The sequence below is a fragment of the Vigna unguiculata genome, chromosome 10, assembly GCF_004118075.2.
Source record: "Vigna unguiculata cultivar IT97K-499-35 chromosome 10, ASM411807v1, whole genome shotgun sequence".
Lineage (NCBI taxonomy): Eukaryota > Viridiplantae > Streptophyta > Magnoliopsida > Fabales > Fabaceae > Vigna > Vigna unguiculata.
Genome location: NC_040288.1, coordinates 36428103 through 36451142, shown reverse-complemented (window position 1 = coordinate 36451142; position 23040 = coordinate 36428103). Strand labels below are relative to the sequence as shown.

General features: G+C 30.4%; 3 protein-coding genes and 1 non-coding gene across 5 annotated transcripts; 3 read left to right on the top strand and 1 right to left on the bottom strand.

Moving 5' to 3' along the window:
* The first annotated feature begins 4029 nt into the window (after positions 1–4029).
* On the top strand, positions 4030–12833 carry LOC114167277 (dynamin-related protein 5A-like). Its single transcript, XM_028052318.1, has 16 exons — positions 4030–4293; positions 6053–6116; positions 6203–6307; positions 6566–6667; positions 8131–8181; positions 8275–8336; positions 8665–8755; positions 9350–9414; positions 10421–10615; positions 10757–10876; positions 11049–11119; positions 11225–11450; positions 11790–11840; positions 11984–12212; positions 12350–12489; positions 12555–12833. Exons 1-16 carry the CDS (start codon positions 4165–4167, stop codon positions 12681–12683), a joined length of 1830 nt encoding a protein of 609 aa, XP_027908119.1. The 5' UTR covers positions 4030–4164; the 3' UTR covers positions 12684–12833.
* Positions 12834–15195: 2362 nt separating this feature from the next.
* On the bottom strand, positions 15196–15268 carry TRNAA-CGC. The gene has a single exon. It is a non-coding gene; the product is annotated as a tRNA-Ala (tRNA).
* Positions 15269–16371: 1103 nt separating this feature from the next.
* Positions 16372–18292, top strand: LOC114167286. Its single transcript, XM_028052332.1, has 2 exons — positions 16372–16596; positions 17533–18292. Exons 1-2 carry the CDS (start codon positions 16540–16542, stop codon positions 18154–18156), a joined length of 681 nt encoding a protein of 226 aa, XP_027908133.1. The 5' UTR covers positions 16372–16539; the 3' UTR covers positions 18157–18292.
* A 1526-nt stretch (positions 18293–19818) lies between these two features.
* Positions 19819–22935, top strand: LOC114167280 (cytochrome b561 and DOMON domain-containing protein At3g61750-like). 2 transcript variants are annotated; one of them, XM_028052322.1, is made up of 6 exons: positions 19819–20018; positions 20109–20384; positions 20848–21241; positions 21709–21995; positions 22077–22368; positions 22499–22935. In XM_028052322.1, exons 2-6 carry the CDS (start codon positions 20154–20156, stop codon positions 22507–22509), a joined length of 1215 nt encoding a protein of 404 aa, XP_027908123.1. In that variant the 5' UTR covers positions 19819–20018; positions 20109–20153; the 3' UTR covers positions 22510–22935. The 2 variants fall into 2 exon arrangements, with proteins under 2 accessions (XP_027908123.1, XP_027908122.1); XM_028052321.1 differs by lacking the exon at positions 19819–20018 and having other exon boundaries at positions 20028–20384.
* The last annotated feature ends 105 nt before the right edge of the window (positions 22936–23040 follow it).

Here is a 23040-nt window from a genome sequence, read left to right as displayed (position 1 = left end):
CATTTCTAGATGTGTTGATATTGATCAAAGAAAGATTTTTGGGTTGAAAAACTATGATTGCCACATTCTAATGGAGTAGTTATTGTCGTTGTCAATTAGAAATATATTGCCAATCCACAAGTTGCAAATATTTTGGTTGATTTGTTCATATGTTTTAAGTTACTATGTGTTCAAGTGTTAAGCCATATGAACTTAAAGAAAAAATTGTTCTTACAATGTGTCATTTGGAGACGTTGTTTCCTCCATCATTCTTCACCGTTATGGTTCATCTTATGGTGCATCTAGTTGATGAAGCCAAATTTGGAGGACTAGTACTAATACATTGTAGATGGATGTACTCGATAGAAATGTATGATCACTTCCAAACTTCAATGTGTTTAAATTTTCACTTTGCTATTTTTTTAAAGTTTTTAAGTTTAATAAATGATTCTAAATTGTAGATTTTTTAGAAAATTAAAGTCTTACGTGCATAATAACCTAAAGGCTTAATAATTGAAGGTTGATTTATGAAAATATGTGACTTTTTGCTCAATATACTTGGATAATGAAATCAAGACAACAATCAACCCACCCATGAAGTCATGTTAATGATGTTCCATTTGAATCTTCATCATATATATTTCTCAGTATAGACAAACCTATTAGAGGTTTATCTTATTTCACTTTGACTCCAACTAAGTTGCTTCAAGCACATCAATATGTCTTGATTAATTGTAAAGAAGTACAACGCTTCATTGAGTAATCCTTACTTAAATAACTTACTTTCTTATATATCATAAACTCTTACGTTATTTTATATAGAGGAAATTTAGAATTACTATGAAAAGGAGACTATCAAGTGCAGTGGCGAATCTTGACCATTAACTTTGGGGAGTCAAAATAATATTTAAAAATTTATATGTTTTATCACTATCACTAGTACAACAAAAATAAATATATAATACAACTATAAAAGAAATCATATATATTTAATAAATTTTTCTTTATACTCTTAAATCATTGAATCTATCAATAATTAAGTCAAAACATACACTACTAAAAACATATATTTCCTGTCAATTTTGTTTTAAAAATTTTTTCATAAGAAATTCTTACAAATTTTGTTATGGAAAATAATTTGTAAAAATTTGCTACCAATTTTTTAGTAAAATATTTAGGATTTCATAGAAAAACTTGTAGGAAATACTTGTAAATTTTATAAATGACAAAAAAAATCTTTTCTTGCAAAATTTTATAGAAAAACGGCAGAAAAAATCTCATAAAATATGAAGAATTCTAGTAGTGATAAATTTTTGGTTATATATTTTTTTTCAATGTAAATAATTATATTATGTACAAAAAATTTATCTTCTATTTTATTTCACAATCTTATTTAACAAAAAAAATTGTTTAAATAAAATGTACTTTTTATTTTTATTAAAAATGGCTATAGTTCAAATATATATATATATATATATTAATTTGAATAATTAAGAGTATTAATAATAAAATACTGAAGTTAAAATTTTAAATTAATTTTTATTGAATATGATATTAGCAATTTAGTTATGAAATTATTAATTAATAATGAGTGAATAAGTAAAAGGGTGATAATAAATATTTTTATCTTTTTTAAATTTATTAAATAATTAAATTTTACCTATAATTAATTTTTTTAAATTATAAATATAGTATAAATTTTAATTACTAATTTATTAAAAGTTAGAATTGGGAGGGGGCACCCCTCCGGACCCACTAAGGCCCAACTAAGGTCCCCTGATCAAGTGTCATAGAAAAATAATTTCATCGAGGCATTGTTGAATGGTTTCAGTGTCATGTGAGTAAAAGAAATATCAATTTTTTATTTAAAGAGTTAATATGAATTATTGTTGATTTTTTTTTAATAGATACTGAACAATAGTAAACAAGTTAAGTTACATGCACACGATAAGCAAAATTGGAATGATCAACATTGCTCCTATCCACAAAGGCTTATATTCCTTATAATTATTATATTTGTCGTAGAAGTTCTTCGATCAACATTGCTCCTATGCATCCAACAAGTTTTATAAGCGTGAATCTAAAAATTAACAAGTTGAGTAATATATTAAAACAAACTCATAAATTCGTTGAAATGATATTGATTTAATGAAAATTATTCTACTTAAATACGTTAAGCAACTTTTTTAATAAAAAATAATAAATTTTGAGAAATAATTATAAGAAATTAAAATTTGAAGGTGTTTATTGAAAATAAGTTTTGAAGTAACTATGGGTAAAAGGTGTAACGTTTAGTTAGGGCATTTCTCCTATTATATGATACATTTATAACTAAATTTCATTATTATTACATTTTTATAACTGTAAGATCCAAATAAATAATCATTTTTGAGTGATAATATACTACAATAATTTTCATAATTACTCACGGATTTTTACTAATGAAAATAAATTTGTCTTTAAATCTAAATTTATCGACAAATTTTATAGATGAATTTTAGATTTTAAATTACCAAAATATTTTTGGTCAATAACCAATTTTTTGATAAAATTTGTCGTTAAGATCCGTCAGTAAATTAAAATTTATATTATTGATAAACATTTTCATCGATAATGAATCCAACAGTCCATCTCATTAATAAATTTGTTGATAAAATGAGTTGCAAATTTTCCATCAAATATGATGAGTTTTTTTTTTTTTTTGTATATATTAAAAGGAGTTGTGTGAATGAAGAATATGAGAATAAGATAATGAGGAGGAGGAAGAAGAAAACGTACATTCCATCAGTAAATTAAATTTTTTATTATTGATAAATATTTTCATCGGTAATGAATCCAACGGTCTATTTCATCGATAAATCTACTAATAAAATGAGTTGCAAATTTTTCATCAAATATGATGAGTTTTTTTTTCTTGTTTTAATATATATATATATATATATTAAAAGGAGAGGTTTGAGAAAAAGAATAGAAGAATAAGAGAATGAGGAGGAGGAGGAAGAGGGAAATGCCCATTTTGTTGGTAAATTCGTTATTAAAATAAGTTGCAAATTTTCTATCAAATATAATGATTTTTTTTTTTGTGTATATTAAAAGGAGATGTGTGAGAAAAAAAGAATAGAAGAATAAGATTATGAGGAGGAGGAAGACGAAAATGTGTGACAATGACAACAAAGACATGGTGGTGGCAGAAGCATATGACAACTTATCGACAGTGATAATCAAAGTTGGAGGAGGAAAAGGAAAAAGATAAAGATGAAGATGAAATGGAAAAAGAGCTCGAGGCATTAACAATGATGATATAGGGCAAGGAAGAGAAGCAGGACAAAAAGAGGAGGAGAAGAGAAGAAAGAAAAAGAACAAAAAAAAAAAAAAGTAAAGAAAGAAAGGGAAGAAAAAATATTCAATTATGATATTTACCAACAAATTTTACTTACGATAATTATCAAATTTCATAATCTATTACTAAAATTTATCGACAATCATTTTACTCCCGACTTATGTTAATAATCTCTTGATAAAAAAATTTATGTAAAAAAAACTTTTGATATTTTCTTTTTATGACTTTTATATCTTATTTTTAATAAGAAAACTTATGTAACTTAATTTGCGACTTTTATTAGTTTTATAAATTTTTAGTCAAGTCTTCCACCTAAACAAATTTGGTGCTGACAATAGAATTAGTAAATTAAACTAATCTAATGAATAATTTAGTTATATTATTTTACAAAAAATTATAACTAATAATTATGATATAAAGTGTTTTTTTTTACTTAAAAGCACAATTATTGTAAATTGACACTATTGCATTTGTTACATTAGACAATTTTATTTTTCAATAAATAAAAAATAATATATTTATTTATTTAATTAAATAATTTTTCTTAATTTTAAAACAATCAAATAACTTTCTAATACAACTACTATTTTCACAAAATTATATATATTATATTAATGTGATAAAAATTGTTTGCTAGTTGATGAAAATGAGATCCACTTGGTTAATAGAGCGGAACACGAGCAAAATGGTGAATAGACACATAACAGAAATCAGTTAAGGAATTTTTCAAAACCTTCGTTCGGAAAGTTGATTCAACTTACTATTCTTCTTCCTTCTTCTTTCTGAATTTGGCGCTTCAATCATCTGTCTAACTCAGAATCTCCGATTTAACTAACTCTTCTACAATGGAGAATCTGATACAGTTGGTGAACAAAATTCAGAGAGCGTGCACTGCTCTCGGTGATCACGGCGAGGAAAGCGCCATGCCTACTCTCTGGGACGCCCTTCCGTCCATCGCCGTCGTCGGAGGACAGGTGCAAAACACTTAACAATCTACGCCTTATTCATCGCATTGATTGTTATTATTCCTATTTTTTCTAATTCAGGAATCGTACTTCTGCTGCAATATTTTTATTTAACTTTTCATGTGTTAAGAATTGAGATTGAAATTCTACCATTTTAGTACCTTTGTGTTTCTATCAACTCTGCATTTGTTCACGCAAATCAATGTTTCCTCTTCATAAAATGTTTTTGTCCATTCATTTCCACTTTTCAGGGTGATTTTGTGTATTAACTTGTGGAGTTGAGTTTAAAAGGAAAACAGTAAATATATAGTTACGCTGTGATAATCGCATTGCTGATTGCTGTATTACTATGGAGATCTATTTTAAAAAGAAAACAGTAAATATATAGTTACGCTGTGATAGTTTTCTCGGTAATTTAAGATTTTACATTGTAGTAGCAATTTCGTTGCAACATTTGAAATGAAAAGTGAAAAGTTGTAAAACAGATATGGTTGTAATTGTGGTGATGATTTCGTTGCAGAAAATCTAAAAACCTTACAGTGTAATTAGCATATGATATGATAATCTCATTGGTGGAATTTAATTTATAGAATTTTTTTAATAAAACTTATAAATGTTTACAGTTATATAATGATGTTGATATTTATGTTCAAGTGAACCTACGGATTTAAACTGTGGTCCTGACCAGAGTTTTGTTTCGATCCTTGTGGTTGTAATTGTAGTTGCATAAAGTTACCTTAATATTGTACTTTTTAAATTGATATAACAATCTCATTGGAGATTTTTATTTCGTTGTGGAAATGTCTTTTTGAAACCAAAAAGCTAGTAAGTAATGATAATTGTGTAGAGATGTTGATGCCTTAGTTCAAGTGAAACTAAGGTTTTAGAAGGTCAAACTCACATTTTCATCGCCATCTTTAATCTTGTGGAAAATTGTTAACACATGTGATTGATTTTGTTGTAATTATGGTTAACATTGTAGTTGTGTATCAATATGACCATATCATTAGTTATTTTTAGCTTATTATGGAAATATCTTTTAAAGACAATCATGTAGTTGTGTATCAATAGATAACTGTAAGATGTGCCTTTGCTAAAGTGAAACTAAGGTTTTAAGTTGCACTGTGGTTTCTACATGATGCTTGAATACTTATTTTCGTTCTCACCTTAGTGGAAATCTTAAAGAACAGAAGTACGTATCAGATCAGGTTTCAATAACACAAACGCTCTTCCCAATACAATATTTTATATTTCAACGAAAGGAAGATAACTTTCTATAGAACTTTTTAATAACGGGATCCCAAATCTCCTCCCCCAGGTAATCTTGAATAGAAAAAGGAAATTTCATAACATTGCAAACCTCTGTTACGGATGAATGGTCTACAAAGCACATTTTCAATTTGTTATTGTTTTGAATTAATATGTCACGTTTTGATTTTATAAGTTGTACTTAATTTTTCAATTATCAATATTCAAGATGCACTTTTCATTTTGTATATTTGATTGTATTATGACGCTTGGGATTTTGTTTATTGATATGTTGCTTGTTGTATCTTGTATCCATTTAATGTAACACTGTTAAATTCGAGGTTCAGTTCTCTGTCATTTCTTATATTGAGCTTGCAACAAAAGAAAATTAAATTACACGTTTCTTTACATATCTTGGCTGATTATTATTTATTTGTGATCAACTTTAGTGTTACCATTTATATTTGTAGTTGTTATAAATATATACAATTTAAAATTTTCCGATACTTTTAATTTGCAGAGCTCTGGAAAATCTTCAGTGTTAGAGAGTATTGTGGGAAAGGACTTTCTACCACGAGGATCTGGTAATTGAGCCTGTTATTTCCTGATTGCATTTCTTGCGCTCTCCCTTTGACGAGTTTCTGGATAAACGAACCACTATTTTATGCAGGAATTGTTACTCGGCGTCCTCTTGTTTTGCAACTTCATAAGATTGATGAAGGGAGAGAATATGCTGAATTTATGCACCTTCCAAGGAAGAAATTTACTGAATTTGGTATTCTGATACGTCAAACATTTTCATATCAGTGTGGTAGCAATTAGCGAGCAACTTCATCTTAATTTTTTTTAAAAAGCAACTATTGCTTGTGATTCGCAGAAGCGTATGTTAACTATTGTTCTCTTTCGTGGGGAGGGGCTTATCAAACGTTGAATATGATCATTTCTATTAGTTTGCATTTACTAGTTTTTAATTTTGTTATGATCTTTATGTTTCTGTTTCTGGTGAAGTTACTAATTTGGCATTGTTCTGTAGCTGCTGTTAGGCAGGAGATTGCTGACGAGACCGATAGAGAAACAGGACGCAACAAGGGTATTTCATCTGTGCCCATCCATCTGAGTATCTATTCCCCTCATGGTGAGATACAAATATTAGCAGAAATTTTTATCCAAATTAAAGATTTAATGAAAACAGGTCTACCATTCAATTGTGTACCGATTTAATGCTTAATTATTTAATCTCTATTGAATTAATATTAATAAGATAATAATAATTTAATAATACATATTATAATATTAAACAAATTATAATATTAAAGAAATAAAGTATTATAAAAGTAAAACATAACTTTATAAATTCTTAAAAATATAAATTTTAGCAATATATGTCATCATTTGTTTATAGTAACAATTTTACATTAAGAATAATAACGAAAATGAAAAGTTTTTGTTATAGGTTTATTTAAAGAATAAATAAGAAGACATTGAATTAAATATTTTTTTTTTATTTTTTGAATGTTTTTTTGTCTATATTTAACCGATATTTCAGTTTTTTTTTTCATTGATTTGAACGTTAATTTTGTGATTTATTAACTGATTCATTAGCTTTTTTATCCGATTGGTGGATTCCATCCGGTTTATAAAACAAGAATTTTACCAATGATTTCCTGCAGAATACAAGCCATATTAATGGCAATTATGTTCAAGTTTAGCTCTTAATGAATATGTATCAATTTTATCTTTTCCCTTTTCATACCCATAGCATTTTTTATTAATTGAATATCCATAGTATTAGGTAATTTGATTTTATCAAATAACTTAATAATATTAAAGGTATAACTGCCATTCCTTTTTTAAAACGAGATGAATATTATATTACATACTATTTCTAGTATGTATCTGGAATCACTTCACATATCACTTTATTTGAAGTCCAAGTTCAGGAAGGCACTGAACACCCTTAAAACCCCTCTTAAGCATCTCCATTCTCAGCCGTAAACGGTCTTCTGGTCTAGTTTCTTAGAGGAGCTAGATCAGGAGCAGGGCGGTGGGGATGGTGGAGCGGGTCTCTCAAGGAGATTGGAGGCACTTCTGCTGTGCCACCGCATCCACTTCCACGCTGCTGAATTGGTCCACCTTCCGGTGCCTGTTCCACCAAACTACTTCTTCTCGGACACCAATGAGACGGGTGTGCGGTGTCAGCGCAGGCTGGTCTTTCAAATCGACATCTAATACGGCATCGGTTTGCCACTGAAACTCAACCAGTAGTCGCCACCGTGGCCTCACAGTCCCACCTCAGTGACAGAGAGGCTCCATCTGGATTATAAGAAATTACTCTTTACAAATTAAATTTAGGTCCTTATCATAGATAAGTAAATAAATAGAATGATGTGTAAAATGATTACAGATAACATTTAGTGAATGGAGACATATAAGATGTTTTTAAAGCCTCTTTTAAACAAGTGTCACAGAATCAATCGCCTAGAGCAGAGACGTTTTTACTTGGCTACAACAAACAAATGCTTGTGTTTGTTGTTATTTTTTATATAGATATTATTATTTAGGCACTCATTTCATGCATTGAATTTGTTCACTTGACAGTTGTGAATCTGACGCTGGTTGATCTTCCGGGACTTACTAAAGTCGCTGTTGGTAGTTTCTAAGATTGACCTGTAAATTTCCGAGAACCATTATATTACAAATATGGAGTCTAATGGCAATAAAGCTTTCTGGGGTATATTGCAGATGGTCAGCCAGATAGCATTGTGCAAGACATTGAAAATATGGTTCGGAGTTATATTGAAAAGGTAATAATTTCTGTATACAATGAAATGATGAATATGCGTGCATACGAGAAAGGTCTTGAAGCATATGGGAACATTTATTTGCTGTGAGATAAAAAATTTAAATGCAATCTTTAGAGGTTGTATTAAAACACCATTTTAAATATTTAATACTCATGAACTCTATTCAATTTAGTGACCCATCCTGATCCAGTATCTGTATTGAGCTCTCTTACTGACGTTAAATGCTTCTTCGTAGTTTAATTATTTTGATGCATGAGCTCCACTGGTGTTAGCTAAACTTCCTGACGATGTTATTCAAAGTAATTCTGAAACTGATCACCTGTTGCAGCCAAATAGCATCATCTTGGCAATATCTCCTGCCAATCAAGACCTTGCAACCTCAGATGCAATTAAGATTTCCCGTGAAGTAGATCCTAAAGGTAAGATGCTGAACATAATTTTTCGGTGACAAAACAGTGAGAATTTGTTAGTTGATGCTAATTCGTATCAAATAATTTAATCAAACAGCTGAAGCTGAAAGCAAAAAAGACGTTCAAAATAAAAACTCAGACGGTTCGTAATATTTGCTGCAAAACACAATATGTAGAAGACTAATCAATTGTTGCAGCAAAATAAATTCTCATATTTATTCAGAATGTCAAGTTCAAATTTGCTTGACTTGTAATATTTGTCAATTGGATAGGTGAATTCAATTTTGTTGAAACCAAATTAACTGCATGTATAATTTCTTTTTCAAGGTTTGGAACTACAACTTATAAGCAGACGGTTAGACAGGTTAATGTGTTTGAGAGATCCAGTAGCTTGGCTTCTTTAAGTTTCTACGCTTGCCTTCTTTACAGAGCATCAAATTTTTAACTTTTTGTTCTCACTTTTGTGCTTCTTGATTTGTCAATTGCTCAATGTCACTTGCCCTCCACGTGAGTTGAAACTCATTTTTACGAGTAACTAACTAGATGGTTAGATTACCATGCGGTTTGACAATGCTTGCTAATGGAACAAGTTTAAATTTTCAGGGGAAAGGACATTCGGCGTTTTGACAAAGATTGATCTTATGGACAAGGGTACTGATGCGACGGAGGTAAGCACTCTCTTGACCCTCTCAATACAGAATTTGGCATGGTTTGCCTTAGGCAAAAATTTTCCCTCTTGGCATCCTTTCACCAGGAATTTGGCACGGGGAGAGTTATTTTGTAGTTTCAGAGAATGTAACATTGTCAAGTCAAATAAGAATATAAAATGACAATAAATAAGACAGATTAAGTTATATATGTATATGTGTTCATTACAATGAAAGAAGAGTGGTGCTATCCAGCTATAGCAACTACAGAAGCAAAATCTTCCATTAAGATTTTATATAACTAATTGCTGCATCACAATCTCGCATAAGTAAATTGGTATTCTCACTTTCGAATTTTTTGGCCCGTCCACACTCACAGTATCACTTGACATGTGGTGATTCACTTTAATAGAATTATTTTCTATCACGCTCGTTTCCTGAATTCTTCTAGAATTATTTTCTAACAGTATAAAAGATAAAGGCAGTGTTTCCTTTATGTTGGATGTTGTTAGACCTCAGCAACTACAAGATACCAATAGGAAGTTGAATGTGAAGAGAGGTAAAAATAGGAATTAAACCCATTTCAGTCTTTAACCTATTTGTTAATGTAAGACTTAGTTAGCGGTTTAAGTTGTTTATAGATGGAGGCCGTTGGTTGGTTACAAACTGGATAGTTTCCAGTGTAAAAGGAGTAGCCTCCTTTTTATTCTTGTTTTCTGGAAATTTAATAAACCCAGGAACGAATAAAGTCCTTTTGGTCCTAACAGATACTTGAATATCTATCCCGCGGAATGAAGGATGGGGTTTATATATTGTTCATATTTAGCCTCATTGTTATGTTTTGGCTTATACGTATTCATACATGTCTCAACAACTGTCGTAAAACTTAAGAATCATTCAAACAACCGTTTCTTAGGAGTTGGGATTTCCTTTTTAACTTTCTTTTTTCTTTCTTATGATTAATTTACTGGAATCATATTTGGGAAGCTCATAACGCGGCTTCCTTTGTCCCTTTTAATTTTTCTAGATCCTTGAAGGGAAAGCATATAAGCTAAACTTCCCTTGGATTGGTGTTGTTAACCGCTCCCAAGCTGATATCAATAAACAAGTTGATATGATTGCTGCTCGGAAAAGAGAAAACGAGTATTTTGCTAATACCCCAGAATATAGACATCTTGCTTCCAGAATGGGCTCTGTGCATCTAGGAAAGGTGCTATCCAAGGTATGCTGAGCTGTGCATCTATTACTTGAAATTTGAAATTCAATCGATGAAATTGGCTTTCGGGTGTAAATGATTGTTTCGAAATTGTTTAGTTCATTAGTGTTTTTTTATGTTACGATAAATACGTGCTTAAATTTTCAGCATTTGGAAACTGTCATCAAGTCTCGGATCCCAGGCCTACAGTCACTCATTAACAAGACTATCATTGAATTGGAGACAGAATTGAACCGTATTGGCAAACCTATTGCTGCTGATACTGGAGTATGTCAGTTTCTTCACCTCACCCCTAACAGTAGATTATGCGTGTAAAACAACTGTAGTCTTCTTATAAGTACTTGCCTTCATTATTAGGTTATTCTTATTTCCCCCCCTCCCCTTCTACCATTTCAATTTATAAATACAGGAACAATTAATGCTCTTTCGCTATTTGCAGGGGAAGTTGTACATGATAATGGAAATCTGTCGAACTTTTGATCAGATATTTAAAGATCATCTTGATGGCATGTATGTCCTTTTTTTGCCGTGTTATTTGGTTTATATATTGAATTACATGTAACTATGAAATCAGACAGATCCGATTTGACCTTGGAGATGATTGAATGTCCACAGACGGCCTGGTGGAGAGAAAATTTACCAAGTATTTGATAATCAATTTCCAGCATCTTTAAAACGGCTGCAGTTTGACAAACATTTATCAATGGACAATGTGCGGAAACTAATAACTGAGGCAGATGGTTATCAACCTCATCTCATAGCTCCAGAGCAAGGATACCGACGCCTTATCGAATCTTGCTTGGTATTAGTTAGGGGGCCCGCTGAAGCAGCGGTTGATGCGGTATAATATATTTTTATACAAATATTATAAATACGTTGCTTTAAGGTGCGACTCGTAACATGTTCTCCTAAAGAAATTGTATTAGAAAATTGTGGCTGATTTCTTTCTCCATGTAAAATTTTACACGAGTAACCAAAATATCAGATTGATACTGACATTACTTAGGCGTAAGGAAAGTTCATTTCTTTCCTTTGGAAGAGTTAGAAAGTCTCGTATGATTTTATTCTCTGGACTACTATATTTAAGGAGAATTGATAATCACTTTTGGAAAACTGAGAAACATTTCTTTTTATGTTGAACTATGTACTTCTTAACACCTTACTTTTATAATGCATTCAGGTTCACGGAATTTTGAAGGATTTGATTCATAAATCCATGAGTGAGACAATGGTAAGTCGCATATTAATTATTGTGTATATGCCTATAGTTCTCAACGTGTTAAGCCTGAAGATGACTTAAAGTAATTTAGCTCGATATTATAGTTTAGTATATTTTCAAGTGTTTCAATGGAAGCAGTTTTCCTTTGGTTGTAGGAATTAAAGCAGTATCCGAGCTTGAAGGTAGAACTGGGAAGTGCAGCTGTTGATTCGTTGGAGAGGATGAGAGAAGAAAGTAAGAGAGCAACTCTGCTTTTGGTGGAGATGGAGTATGGCTATTTGACTGTTGAATTTTTCCGTAAACTTCCCCAAGACGCAGAAAAGGGTGGAAATCCAAGTCATTCACTTTTCGACAGATATAATGATGCTTATCTTCGTCGAATTGGTAAGCATTGGAAGTAAAAGAACTTAACATATTTGACACGATGAACACATGACCCAACATATATATGTTGATGAAATTAGAGGCATTGTTTTCCTTTTCCCTTTACTAAGATTCCTCATTTGCTTAAATATGAACAGCTACTACTGTGTTGTCCTATGTGAACATGGTATGTGGGACCCTGAGGAATACCATTCCCAAGTCCGTAGTTTATTGTCAAGTGCGTGAGGCCAAGCGCAGCTTACTGGATCATTTCTTTACAGAATTGGGGAAAAGGGAGGTGAGTTTCTTAAAGCGTGTGAATCCAATGAATGGTGTGATATGAAAATGATATTGTTTTTGTAGGGAAAACAACTAGCTTCACTTCTAAATGAGGACCCAGCAATCATGCAGCGCCGTACATCCCTGGCAAGGAGGCTAGAGCTATACAGAAGTGCACAATCAGAAATTGAGGCAGTTGCATGGGAAAGGTAGAAAGCATCCCTCATTCACAATTTTAATTTCAACCCTTTTCATTAATTATTCCATTCTTTATACCTTGAGGAAGAAGACTGTAGTTTTTTACTAGGATCTCAGGCTTATGCTCCTGCCCTTGGTTATTTTTTCTCATGTAATTTAATTCTACTCGTTTATTACTGAATTAATGATACTGTTTTTCATGATGAAATTTGTGGTGATTAAAATCCAAAATAATTTTCTCGTAAAAAGTAAATAAGTTTTGTGGATTTTTTTTTTTTTTTGCCGGCAACTCTAAAAGCACTTTTGATTTGAATGGATTAAAGAAAACTGATGAAATATACTCTTAAACTTCTTACAAATTATTAAAATTAAAAATATCAATGAATCAATTTAATTAAGATAGTATCACTTTAAAACTTCTTCTCATAAAAGATATTTGACTATTAAAACAAATATACTTACAAAACTCATGTATTGAAAATAAAATTTGTAAATATTAAAAGAAAGTGAATAGTAGAACTGAAATTCTTAGAACTAATTTAAAACAAGATGAAATATAATGAATATAAAGAAGTTTATATTAAAGATAATACGAATTCAAATATTAACGTAATAATAAAACACTATGTCAAAATTGAAATGAAGAGATAAAATAATATACAATAGAAATTACTAAGAATAATAATGATTTGTATATGAAAATATAAATACTGGTGAACAATTTATTTTCCATTTTTATTTTTGACGTAATTAGAATGCAATTTTTGTTTTTCCTTCCTCAAATTTTACATGCAAATCCTAGATATATTATTATTCTACATAATTCATATATTATATTTTGTTGAAGCTCCATTTATCCTCATTAATGTAATTTACAAATCTACATTATTTCTACCATATATCTTGTTGAAACTCTATTTGTCATCATTAATGTAAGATACATTCACTTTAAGGTTGTAACTTTCACATTCATGCCAATGTCTCCAATCATGTACTCCTTTTTTTTTTTTTTCTAATTAATAATTTTCTTCTTAATATATAAGTCATCTTCGATTATGCAACCACCTCTTCAATCATGGAGCCATCTCTTTAATCTTCTAAATACTAAAGTTTTTTTTTTATCGAAGCATTTCATTTTAATCTAATCTCAATATCTTAACCTTACTTCTACATGTTTATAGAAAAATCGAATTTCTACCTCACATTTTCTTTAACATAACAGTGATTCTTTCGTATCCTTTATCATTTTCTACATTTATTGACGACTACGCTTTCGATTAAATTTATCAATAACCAACGTTATGAATGAAATATTATTTTGAACACTTATGAAACAATTAATTTAATTTTGTAATGATTTTACTAAGATATTTCTTTTAACGTTTGCATATCGTTAATATTCCGATTTTCCTTTTTTATTTTCTTGAGGGAATCACACATTAAATGTTAGATATAGTAATACTTTCTGACACAATTTGAAAGTAATATCAAATTCACCTTTTGATTTTGATTTTGATTTTTTAAAAAATGATTATTATCAACTAATAATTCCCAATTTTCGCTTAATCTAAGCATTTATATCCATTTAATCAAGTCTTCGTCTTTTTGGTAACTCGCAATTTATTTTACCTTTTTCCTTCCCTGTTCTTTAGTGGTTATCACTTCTACTCAATCTTATCATTATTCTCCTTCCATCACTGCAGCTTAATTTTAACCTACTTAAAAAGTAGCCAAAAAATTATGGAAACTCAAATAACCATTCCCTACTCAATTTCTAGCAAACATTTCACTTTAGTTGGACCTTTAAGAACTACTCTACCCTTAAGAGAGTTTCTTTCCCTCTATTAAAGAAGGCTTGGACTTGGTTCATACTTCAGAGGTAAGAATATAATCTACATATATAACCTCAAAAGTTATACACCTTTCTTGTGTACATAAGTTATTTTCAATTTTATTTCGATGAAAATTTAACTCCATTTTCTAATACATTGATTAAAGGTTCTTCATGGTTATTATCTCTATTCTCATGTTTTTCTTTTATTTGGGAGGAAGAAGAAAATGGTATCGGATATACAATAGAGTTAAAAAGGAAAAATAATAAGTTAGATAATAGAAATATAACCATTAGTCATTCATTTAGCAGTAGTTAGATAAACATTAACAATCTGTTATAGCTCAAGACCCTTTGCACGATTCAGATGTATAAGAAAAAAAAAAAAAAAAGACTTATGGAAACGAACCACTTAGCAAAAACTAAAGCCAGTTCAGTCAATGGAGTTTTTGTTTTTCAAAATCATTTCTTTTTTTGATTTATTTTATTCTAATTATCCATTTGACACTAATCTATGTTTTTTTTTTCAAGTAACAGAACCTATAAGTTTTTTTTTTTTTTTCAAGTAACAGACCCAATATCAAGTAACAGAACTTATAAGTGTTTTTTTTTTCAAGTAACAGACCCAATAAGCTTTTTTATATTTTGGAAGGTTTCATAAAGCAGAAAAATTAAAAGGGTAAAATATCATAAAAGTGGAGATGCGGGGAATCGAACCCCGTACCTCTCGCATGCGAAGCGAGCGCTCTACCATATGAGCTACATCCCCTTGATGATTTTTAAGTAGATTGTAGTAAAACAACAATTTAAAATAATGAGTAAAAAGTATTTTTTTACGCTGCTAATTATAAGACATAATGACTTATTTTAAAACTTTCTTATTATTTTTGTATCCTTAATTTATCGTAAATATATTTATTCGGTATGTATAAAAAAATAGGTTAAACCTCTGATTTATTTCTTACATATATAATGATTTTTTTCTACACATAAAAAAATTAGTAAAGTGGGCTTCATAAACGTTATTGATTTATTCTCAGCTACCTTTTATCTCTCATGCATTCTTTATTTGACCCTTGTGTATGCAGGGAACCGAATTAAGAATATAACATAGACCAGATTAAGATTAATAATGCGTAAGATAATAGTAATAAGGTGAATCATGTACATTTGCACATAAAAATTGATTTAATAGTACTAGAGATTACGTTATATATTAATTAATATCAAGTTTCTTTCTATCTTTATTTTTAGGATTAACATAGTACTGGTGTAATATACGTTAACTTTACTAACAACTAAATTTTAGCAAAAAAACAAAAAATCAGTATCCACTTTTAATAGTTCTTTTTTTGTTCATTAATGTTTAAGGATTAGTTTGATTAAAGTTGTTATAATAATATTAATAGTAATAAGAATAATAATAAATAATCTTATTTCTTTGTCCTAATTATTTATATTTTCTGAGTACAAAAATTACATGACATATTGAAAGTGATAAAGGAAGTGATGCACCGAGTGAAAATATGTTGGTTTAGATTCACAAATTTTAAAATGAAAATGTTTTTTTATTATTAAATTTTGACAACTTTTTCTTATAATTTTACGTGATATTTTCTTAGTAATTTTTCATTCTTAATATTTTAAAATCACTTAAAATATCACATTTCATATTATAAAAGAAAGTATCAAAATTTAGTAGTCAAAATATTTTTGCTCCTTTAAAATAAATGCATGGAAGTTGCAACTGAAACTCCCTTCCCTACGTTGTATTGTTCCACGCTTTGACCACTTCTTTTCTCTTCTATTTCCATATATAAAAATAACTCCCACAGCCACAAAAAATAACATTAACATTATACAAAACCAAAACCAAAACAACAAAACCACATCAAGCAAACGAGTTTCCGAGCTTCTCGACCTCGTTTGCATCACTTTCTTATATCCTTATTACCTTAATCAACTATTCATAAGTTTCACTTGTGAATAGTTTCTGCGCAATAATATACCTTTTTTTTGTAGATTATCTTTTTGGTTTTCATGATGGAATGGTCTTCAAAATCTGCTTCAATGGCATACCTTGATACCCTTCAACTGGTACATATATATTCATCTCTCTTTTTTTATTTTTTTTATTTTATGAATCAATTCAATCAAGGTGGTCTTGTCTTCTGGTCTATCCAATGTGCTTCACAATTCTTTTCCTTGTCTTTTTTATCAAAAAATTGTGTAAAACAACCAACTGAGGAATTATTTGTTCTCGATCAATCTACACACGAAAGATGAATAATGAATATCATTAATAAGAATCTTAGTTTTACATATATTGTGTAAAGATTAGTTGAGACATAATGATCTAAAATATTATATATAACATTTTTTTTAAGTTCTGTAGCAATATGCTGTTTCATTGTTCATTTTCCATTGTTTGAATTAAATATCTATAAGGGATTATGAATTACTTGCTTCTATTTGTTAATGTTCATATAAATTATATTGTTCTCAGATGGATGTAGATCAATCTTGAGAAGAAATTTCACTCAGGAGTAGCAAATATATATAATAACAAAAAAACATAGAATAATCCTTTATTTTGGGTAACGGATTTGTCTTAACTTTTGTTCGTTGGTTTGATCAGTAAAATCTCTAATTTTGAAGCATAAGTATTTTTTTATGGTTTATTTTCAGGGGGTTCTTTATGTGTATAGTATGATCCAGGAAAATAAAAATTTATATCAATTTTAATCTAAATTTTTAAGACATTAAATTTATGAATTAACATCCTTTGTCATCACTGTCTAACAAACAAAGGATGTTAATTTAACTTGGATTATTCACAGCAATTTTAAAAAGATTTTAGTTCTTGAAATGATACAAAGGTTACATATTGAGATTCGCAGCAATTTATATTATATAAAAAAAATTTAAATATTATATTACAAGATAGTTTTGTAAAAGTTAAAATTTTATAAAATAACTTTAGCAGAATGTATTAAAAGATTTTGAGGAGTATTATGTGTGATAATTTGACAGTGCGAGAATCAAAAAAGAAAAGATGGGAATTGGAGAGTTGAAAAAAATCCTGGAAACAATGAACTTATATCAGCATTAGCAGCAGGAATGAAAGCGAAAGTGATAGTGGAAGTGAGTTGTTGTGTGTCGCTATATACCATAGCTCTGGCAGTTGCTGCAAGACAAAGTGGTGGAAGATTGGTGTGTATTATCCCTAAGTCACTGCTTCATGAATCAAAACAAGTTATCATCAACTCAGGTCTTGAACAACAAGTAGAATTTAGAACAGAAGACCCCTCAAAGCTTCTATCTCTCTATGACAACATTGATTTCTTTGTAGTTGATTGCAGGGATGAGAACTACACAAGGTTGCTCAAATTGGTAGATGTTAGTATGAAAAGATCAGTGATAGTAGTGGCAAAGCATGTGGTTTGTGATAAAAAAGGGTTAAGATGGCATATAAGAGGAAAAGATGGCATGGAAGTTTCAAGGATTTGCATGAATGATGGAAGTGATAAGAGAAGTGGGGTTAGAGAAGATTATGTGAAGAAAAGAAGAAAAAGTTCATGGATTGCAAAGTTTGATGAGGAGAGTGGTGAAGAACATATTTATAGAGTACCTCAGCTTGATTGCTTCTGGAGTTGAATAACATCACTGTTTCACATGCTGCTGCTACCAAATAATAGCATACACCATTATTCAGGAACCATATATATAGCAGCAAAGTATAGAATTGCAAATTATTGTGTGCCTAAATTCTATATCAATAGTAATTTCTCAACATTTGTTTCCTATGCCTATGATATCTATCTGTAATTTTAAATTTATCTTTAATTGTTAAAAAACAACTCCAAACACTTAGTCTTAAATAAGATAAATAAGAAATTTAAGACTCAAGATCAAATATAATTTAAATTTTATTTTTCCGTCTATCTTTCGAGATACTTTTTTAAGAAAAAAATTGTGATTTCTGTAACAAGTTCTACATCAACTAGAGATAAAGAAATTTAATAGTATATAAGTGAGGTGCAAATCTCACCTTATATACCGGTTTTGTGATTTTAAGTTAGACTTAAAACTTATTTTTAAGAAATATATGATACCTCAAATTCTTTATTCTTCATAAAACCTATATTAAAGGGAATGGATCTCATTTGACACACTATTTTATCTTCTCTTATTTCATAAATTTAAGATAAAAAAAATATATTATTTAATTAGGTTCATCAAATATCAGTTATTATAAAAAAATTTGCTCGTAATTAACTCAATTACTACTTTATCCTTTATTTTTTTTTGTCATTTTAATTAACGAGTCACATGTCTCCTACATAAGTAATAAAACCTTAACAAAAACAACAAAACCTTGTTAAAAATTAGAAATGAGTTTTTTTTTATATATTTTAACAAATATGAATAAGTGCAAATACTAATAAAAGGAAAAAGTGAGAAAATAGAGTAAAGGAGAGAGAAGCATTTGTTTAACTAAGGCTCTCTTGTTGTCCATTGATTCTTTATTGTCATGAGAAGCATTTGACATTTTCTATTTTTGTGCTCTTTTTATTAAAAGTAGCAAAGAAATTAAGAAATCTTAACAGACATGTTGGATTAGTTAATAAATTTTAACGACTAGCATGATGAGTTCTAACAAGAAGTTAGACAGCTAAGTTTGTATATTATTTTAACTAATAACAGACAAATAATTCATTTTGTTTTATTCAAATAAATATTGTAACAACTTATTTAAACTAAAAGGGACGAAATGAATTACCAGCAGCACATGAATTTCACTTATTTAATTTTGGGGTCCTCTCACACACATATCACAATTCGTGGTTTACAAAAAACCGAAACGACAAAAGATAATTGAAGAATATTGACACGCGTACCATTATTGACCACTCGTTTTGTCTGCACACAAATAGAGACATTATATGCTACAAAATTTATTTAGTAAAGGAAAATCAGAAACATAATCATTGACTTAGCAGTGGTAAACCATAATACATTTTTTTAATATAATCTTTTTGTCAGGTACCTTATAATTAAATAAAATTCTCTGAAAATCAAGGGAAAATTATTTAATTAAAGTAAGACACTCGTAAAGATTTAAACTTTAGTAAATTTAAACCAATAATCCAGAAAATATTAAAAAAAATGAGGTATTTCTCTTGTAAATAACATGTTTTTTTTTTTTAACTGTCATATTTTGTTTTTTGTTCAAGTGGCTAGACTATTAGTTGGGTATAAAGAAGCAGATAGCATTTGTTTAGAAGGGAAATTGTTGGAGTTTTTTGTTCAATTATTGTGGTTTAAAGTATTAACAGCTGAACTCATAACATTGGAGAATGAATAAATATGGAAGTGAGGTATTAACAGAAAAAGTTTTGACAGAGAGAAATTATGGTGATTTTGAGTAGTGAAGAATATAAGGGAGTGATGATTAGCTATCAGAACCAACCACTAAACCCCACAACAACCACCAAGCATTAATCTTCAAATGCAAGGTACTAACATCTCTCTCGTTTCACTTTCACTTTCACCTTCCTTTCTTAGCCTTTCTCTTCACATTTCTCTCCTTCTGCTGAATTTTGCAGCCATTATTGCTCCAACCCTTGGATCTCACTTAACCAAGTCTATGAATGGCAAAGAGTGGATCTTGGACTCGGATATGGCCATCTTTTGTCAGGCTATGTCTTCTGAATCTTGTCTGGAATTTCAAAATCACAGCATTGGCTGATGACACTGGAAATGGTGGTGCTGCAACAGAAAACACCTGCAAGAACACAAATTATCAAACTTTCCTCCCTCCACCGTACCAGAATATCTCCCACATGATATGCACTCCAGTATGGCATACCTTTGAATTGAGGGTAAGTTCAATTTTGTTGTTGCCTTGTGGGTTATAGTTCTACCCTTTCTAGTATTCTACCCATTTACGTGTTCTTTTTTTTCTCTTCAGTTGTTGAAACCAATTCTCTCTGTTTTAGTTCAGATTGGCCTCATCTGTTATGCAAGCACAGAACTTTTGTACATTATGAACTGTTGTTTCTAGGATAACCAAGCCAAATCTAGAATCTAGCTCAAAATTTTGTCGTGTTAGTTTGTGGATGACTAGGTTGTTGTTCCCTTTTCAAAATAAGTTCATGTTAGACATGACTATGAATACTGATATCTCTCAGTTAGGTTGATACTTCAATATATCTTAGCTAGGCTGATACTAGAATACTGATATCTCAGTTAAACTGATACCTTAAAGTATATCAATCATTTTATCTCAACTAGATTGTTGTTCCTTTTTAATCTAATAAGTTTAGTAATGATGTTTTATTTCAGTACATCCAGAATGGTGATACCACAACTATGATAGTATCTGCTCCCTACACTATAGGGTGGGTAGGAATTGGATTTTCCAAAGATGGCATGATGGTTGGTTCCAGTGCAATGGTGGGATGGATTAGTAAACATGGTCATGGAAAAATAAAGCAATTTTACCTACGAGGAAGGAGGCAATCAGAAGTGATAATAGACAAAGGGGAACTTCCCCTCAATAATGTCCCTGCAGCTGTGGCCACTAATGGCGCTGAAATTCATTTGGCATTTCAGTTGCAGACCACAACCCCATTTCAGAAACAGCCAATTTTGTTGGCCTTTGGTAGCAAATATCCTCAGAACCACCACCTCTCCACCCATGAAGACAAAACAGCAATTGTGTTTGATTTCTCTGCAGGTCTGAACTCATTTATCCATGACTGTTAACAGTAGTTTAAGTAGATGTGTCATTTATAATTTGCTGCACATAGTGATACTTGTTTCCTTCCAATTCCAAATAGAATTCTTCTCAGATCCTTCTACATAAATTTCATTTCAATACTACTCAAAATTACCACATTCAGCAATTGAAGTGGAAAATTATTTTATCTGAAGGATCTAAACTAGTGTCTTTTATTAGAAGTTTCATAGATAAGGCCAATTTAAAATTATACAAATTTCACCTTAAAAATCGGTTTTACAGGATTGAAATAGACTTAAAGTCCACTTCTTAACATCTTTTTGATATATAATAACTACATGATGAAGCATGGCATTCTTAACATCTTTTTGATATATAATAACTACATGATGAAGCATGGCATTCTGTGATGTATATAACCTTTTGAGTGCAGAAACTTGATCTGATAAACTATACTTTGACAGGTTCTACGAGTCCTGTACCCCATGAATTGAATCAGAAGAGGACGAAGCATGGAATTTTGGGCATAATAGGGTGGGGTCTGATCCTGCCTGTAGGGGCAATTATTGCTAGATATTTCAGGCACAAGGATCCCTTATGGCTCTATCTCCATGCAATAATTCAGTTTGTGGGATTCACATTTGGGCTTAGTACAGTCATTCTTGGATTACAACTCTATTCCAAAATGCATGCTCATATACAAGCTCACAGAGGCATAGGCATCTTTGTCCTGGTACTAAGTATTCTTCAGGTCTGTCACTGTCCCATATCTAATCTTTTATTATATAACTCTGAGAAGTACTATTTGAACTAACTTTAAACCTAAAATCAGATATTTGCATTAATCTTGAGACCAAAGAAGGATTCCAAGATCCGAAAAATTTGGAATTGGTACCACAGTTGGTTTGGAAGGTTGGCACTCATATTTGCGGCCATTAACATAGTGTTGGGGATGCAAGCTGCTGGGGCAGGAAGTGATTGGAAGATAGGTTATGGATTCCTTTTTGGTATTATGGTTACTGCAGCGATTATTCTTGAAGTATTGGCTTATTTGAAAAGATCAGAGATTCGTTCTCTTCCTCCTAACTTCCAAATAGACCCTGTTGGAGGAGCTACATTTCCAAGTAATCAAGCCCTTTCTTTCCTTTCTTTCTTCCCTCGTTTTATATAATCTGTTTAGTGAAATTGGTGCTCTGAAAAAACAGAACTTTTAGTTCTATATATTAACTATGTTATACTACTTTTATGGAGCAGGAGGAATGTGATTGCTACTGGTTTTACACTCCCACAAATGTTTGTGAATTGTTCCATTAGATCATCCCATACATTTGAATTCTTTTTGGCATGTTCCTTGGTGCCATTTCTGGTTGTGCTTTTCCTGGTGTACATATTGGGGGAAATGCATACATAACCAGCTACGAGTTTGCCAAGTTGGACAATCCCTGTTTGGTATTCTCACTCAATTTCATCAGATTGAAGTCTTTCTGTTTTCTTATTCATTCTTCGTCGGGTTTCTTTTGAAGATTGCCAAGAATGTAAATGACGATTCATAATAGCTTTCTATTTAAAGCTAGATTTTATAATTCGTAGCCTCTTTTTCTTCTTCTGCAGATATATGTATTGGAATTTAAGAATCATACTTTGTTCTTTGTTGAATGACAAAAGATAACATTCGTTAGTACCTTCTTCAAGAGATATGTTCCGGCAAATGATTTAACTTGAAAGGAACGTACAGAGTTCATCGCATTACCAGCTGTATTACAATTCGACAATGATTTTAAATGTATCCTCTGAAT

What these genes read in the sequence shown, in the direction of transcription:
- LOC114167280 (XM_028052322.1), top strand. Translation starts at nt 20,154, where the DNA reads ATGGCAAAGAGTGGATCTTGGACTCGGATATGGCCATCTTTTGTCAGG. An exon ending in GGCATACCTTTGAATTGAGG is followed by an intron (nt 20,385 to 20,847) that starts GTAAGTTCAATT and finishes GTTTTATTTCAG; the next exon opens with TACATCCAGAATGGTGATAC. An exon ending in TGTGTTTGATTTCTCTGCAG is followed by an intron (nt 21,242 to 21,708) that starts GTCTGAACTCAT and finishes ATACTTTGACAG; the next exon opens with GTTCTACGAGTCCTGTACCC.
- LOC114167277 (XM_028052318.1), top strand. Translation starts at nt 4,165, where the DNA reads ATGGAGAATCTGATACAGTTGGTGAACAAAATTCAGAGAGCGTGCACT. An exon ending in ACTTACTAAAGTCGCTGTTG is followed by an intron (nt 8,182 to 8,274) that starts GTAGTTTCTAAG and finishes GGTATATTGCAG; the next exon opens with ATGGTCAGCCAGATAGCATT. An exon ending in CTGAAGCAGCGGTTGATGCG is followed by an intron (nt 11,451 to 11,789) that starts GTATAATATATT and finishes TAATGCATTCAG; the next exon opens with GTTCACGGAATTTTGAAGGA.
- LOC114167286 (XM_028052332.1), top strand. Translation starts at nt 16,540, where the DNA reads ATGATGGAATGGTCTTCAAAATCTGCTTCAATGGCATACCTTGATACC. An exon ending in ACCTTGATACCCTTCAACTG is followed by an intron (nt 16,597 to 17,532) that starts GTACATATATAT and finishes ATAATTTGACAG; the next exon opens with TGCGAGAATCAAAAAAGAAA.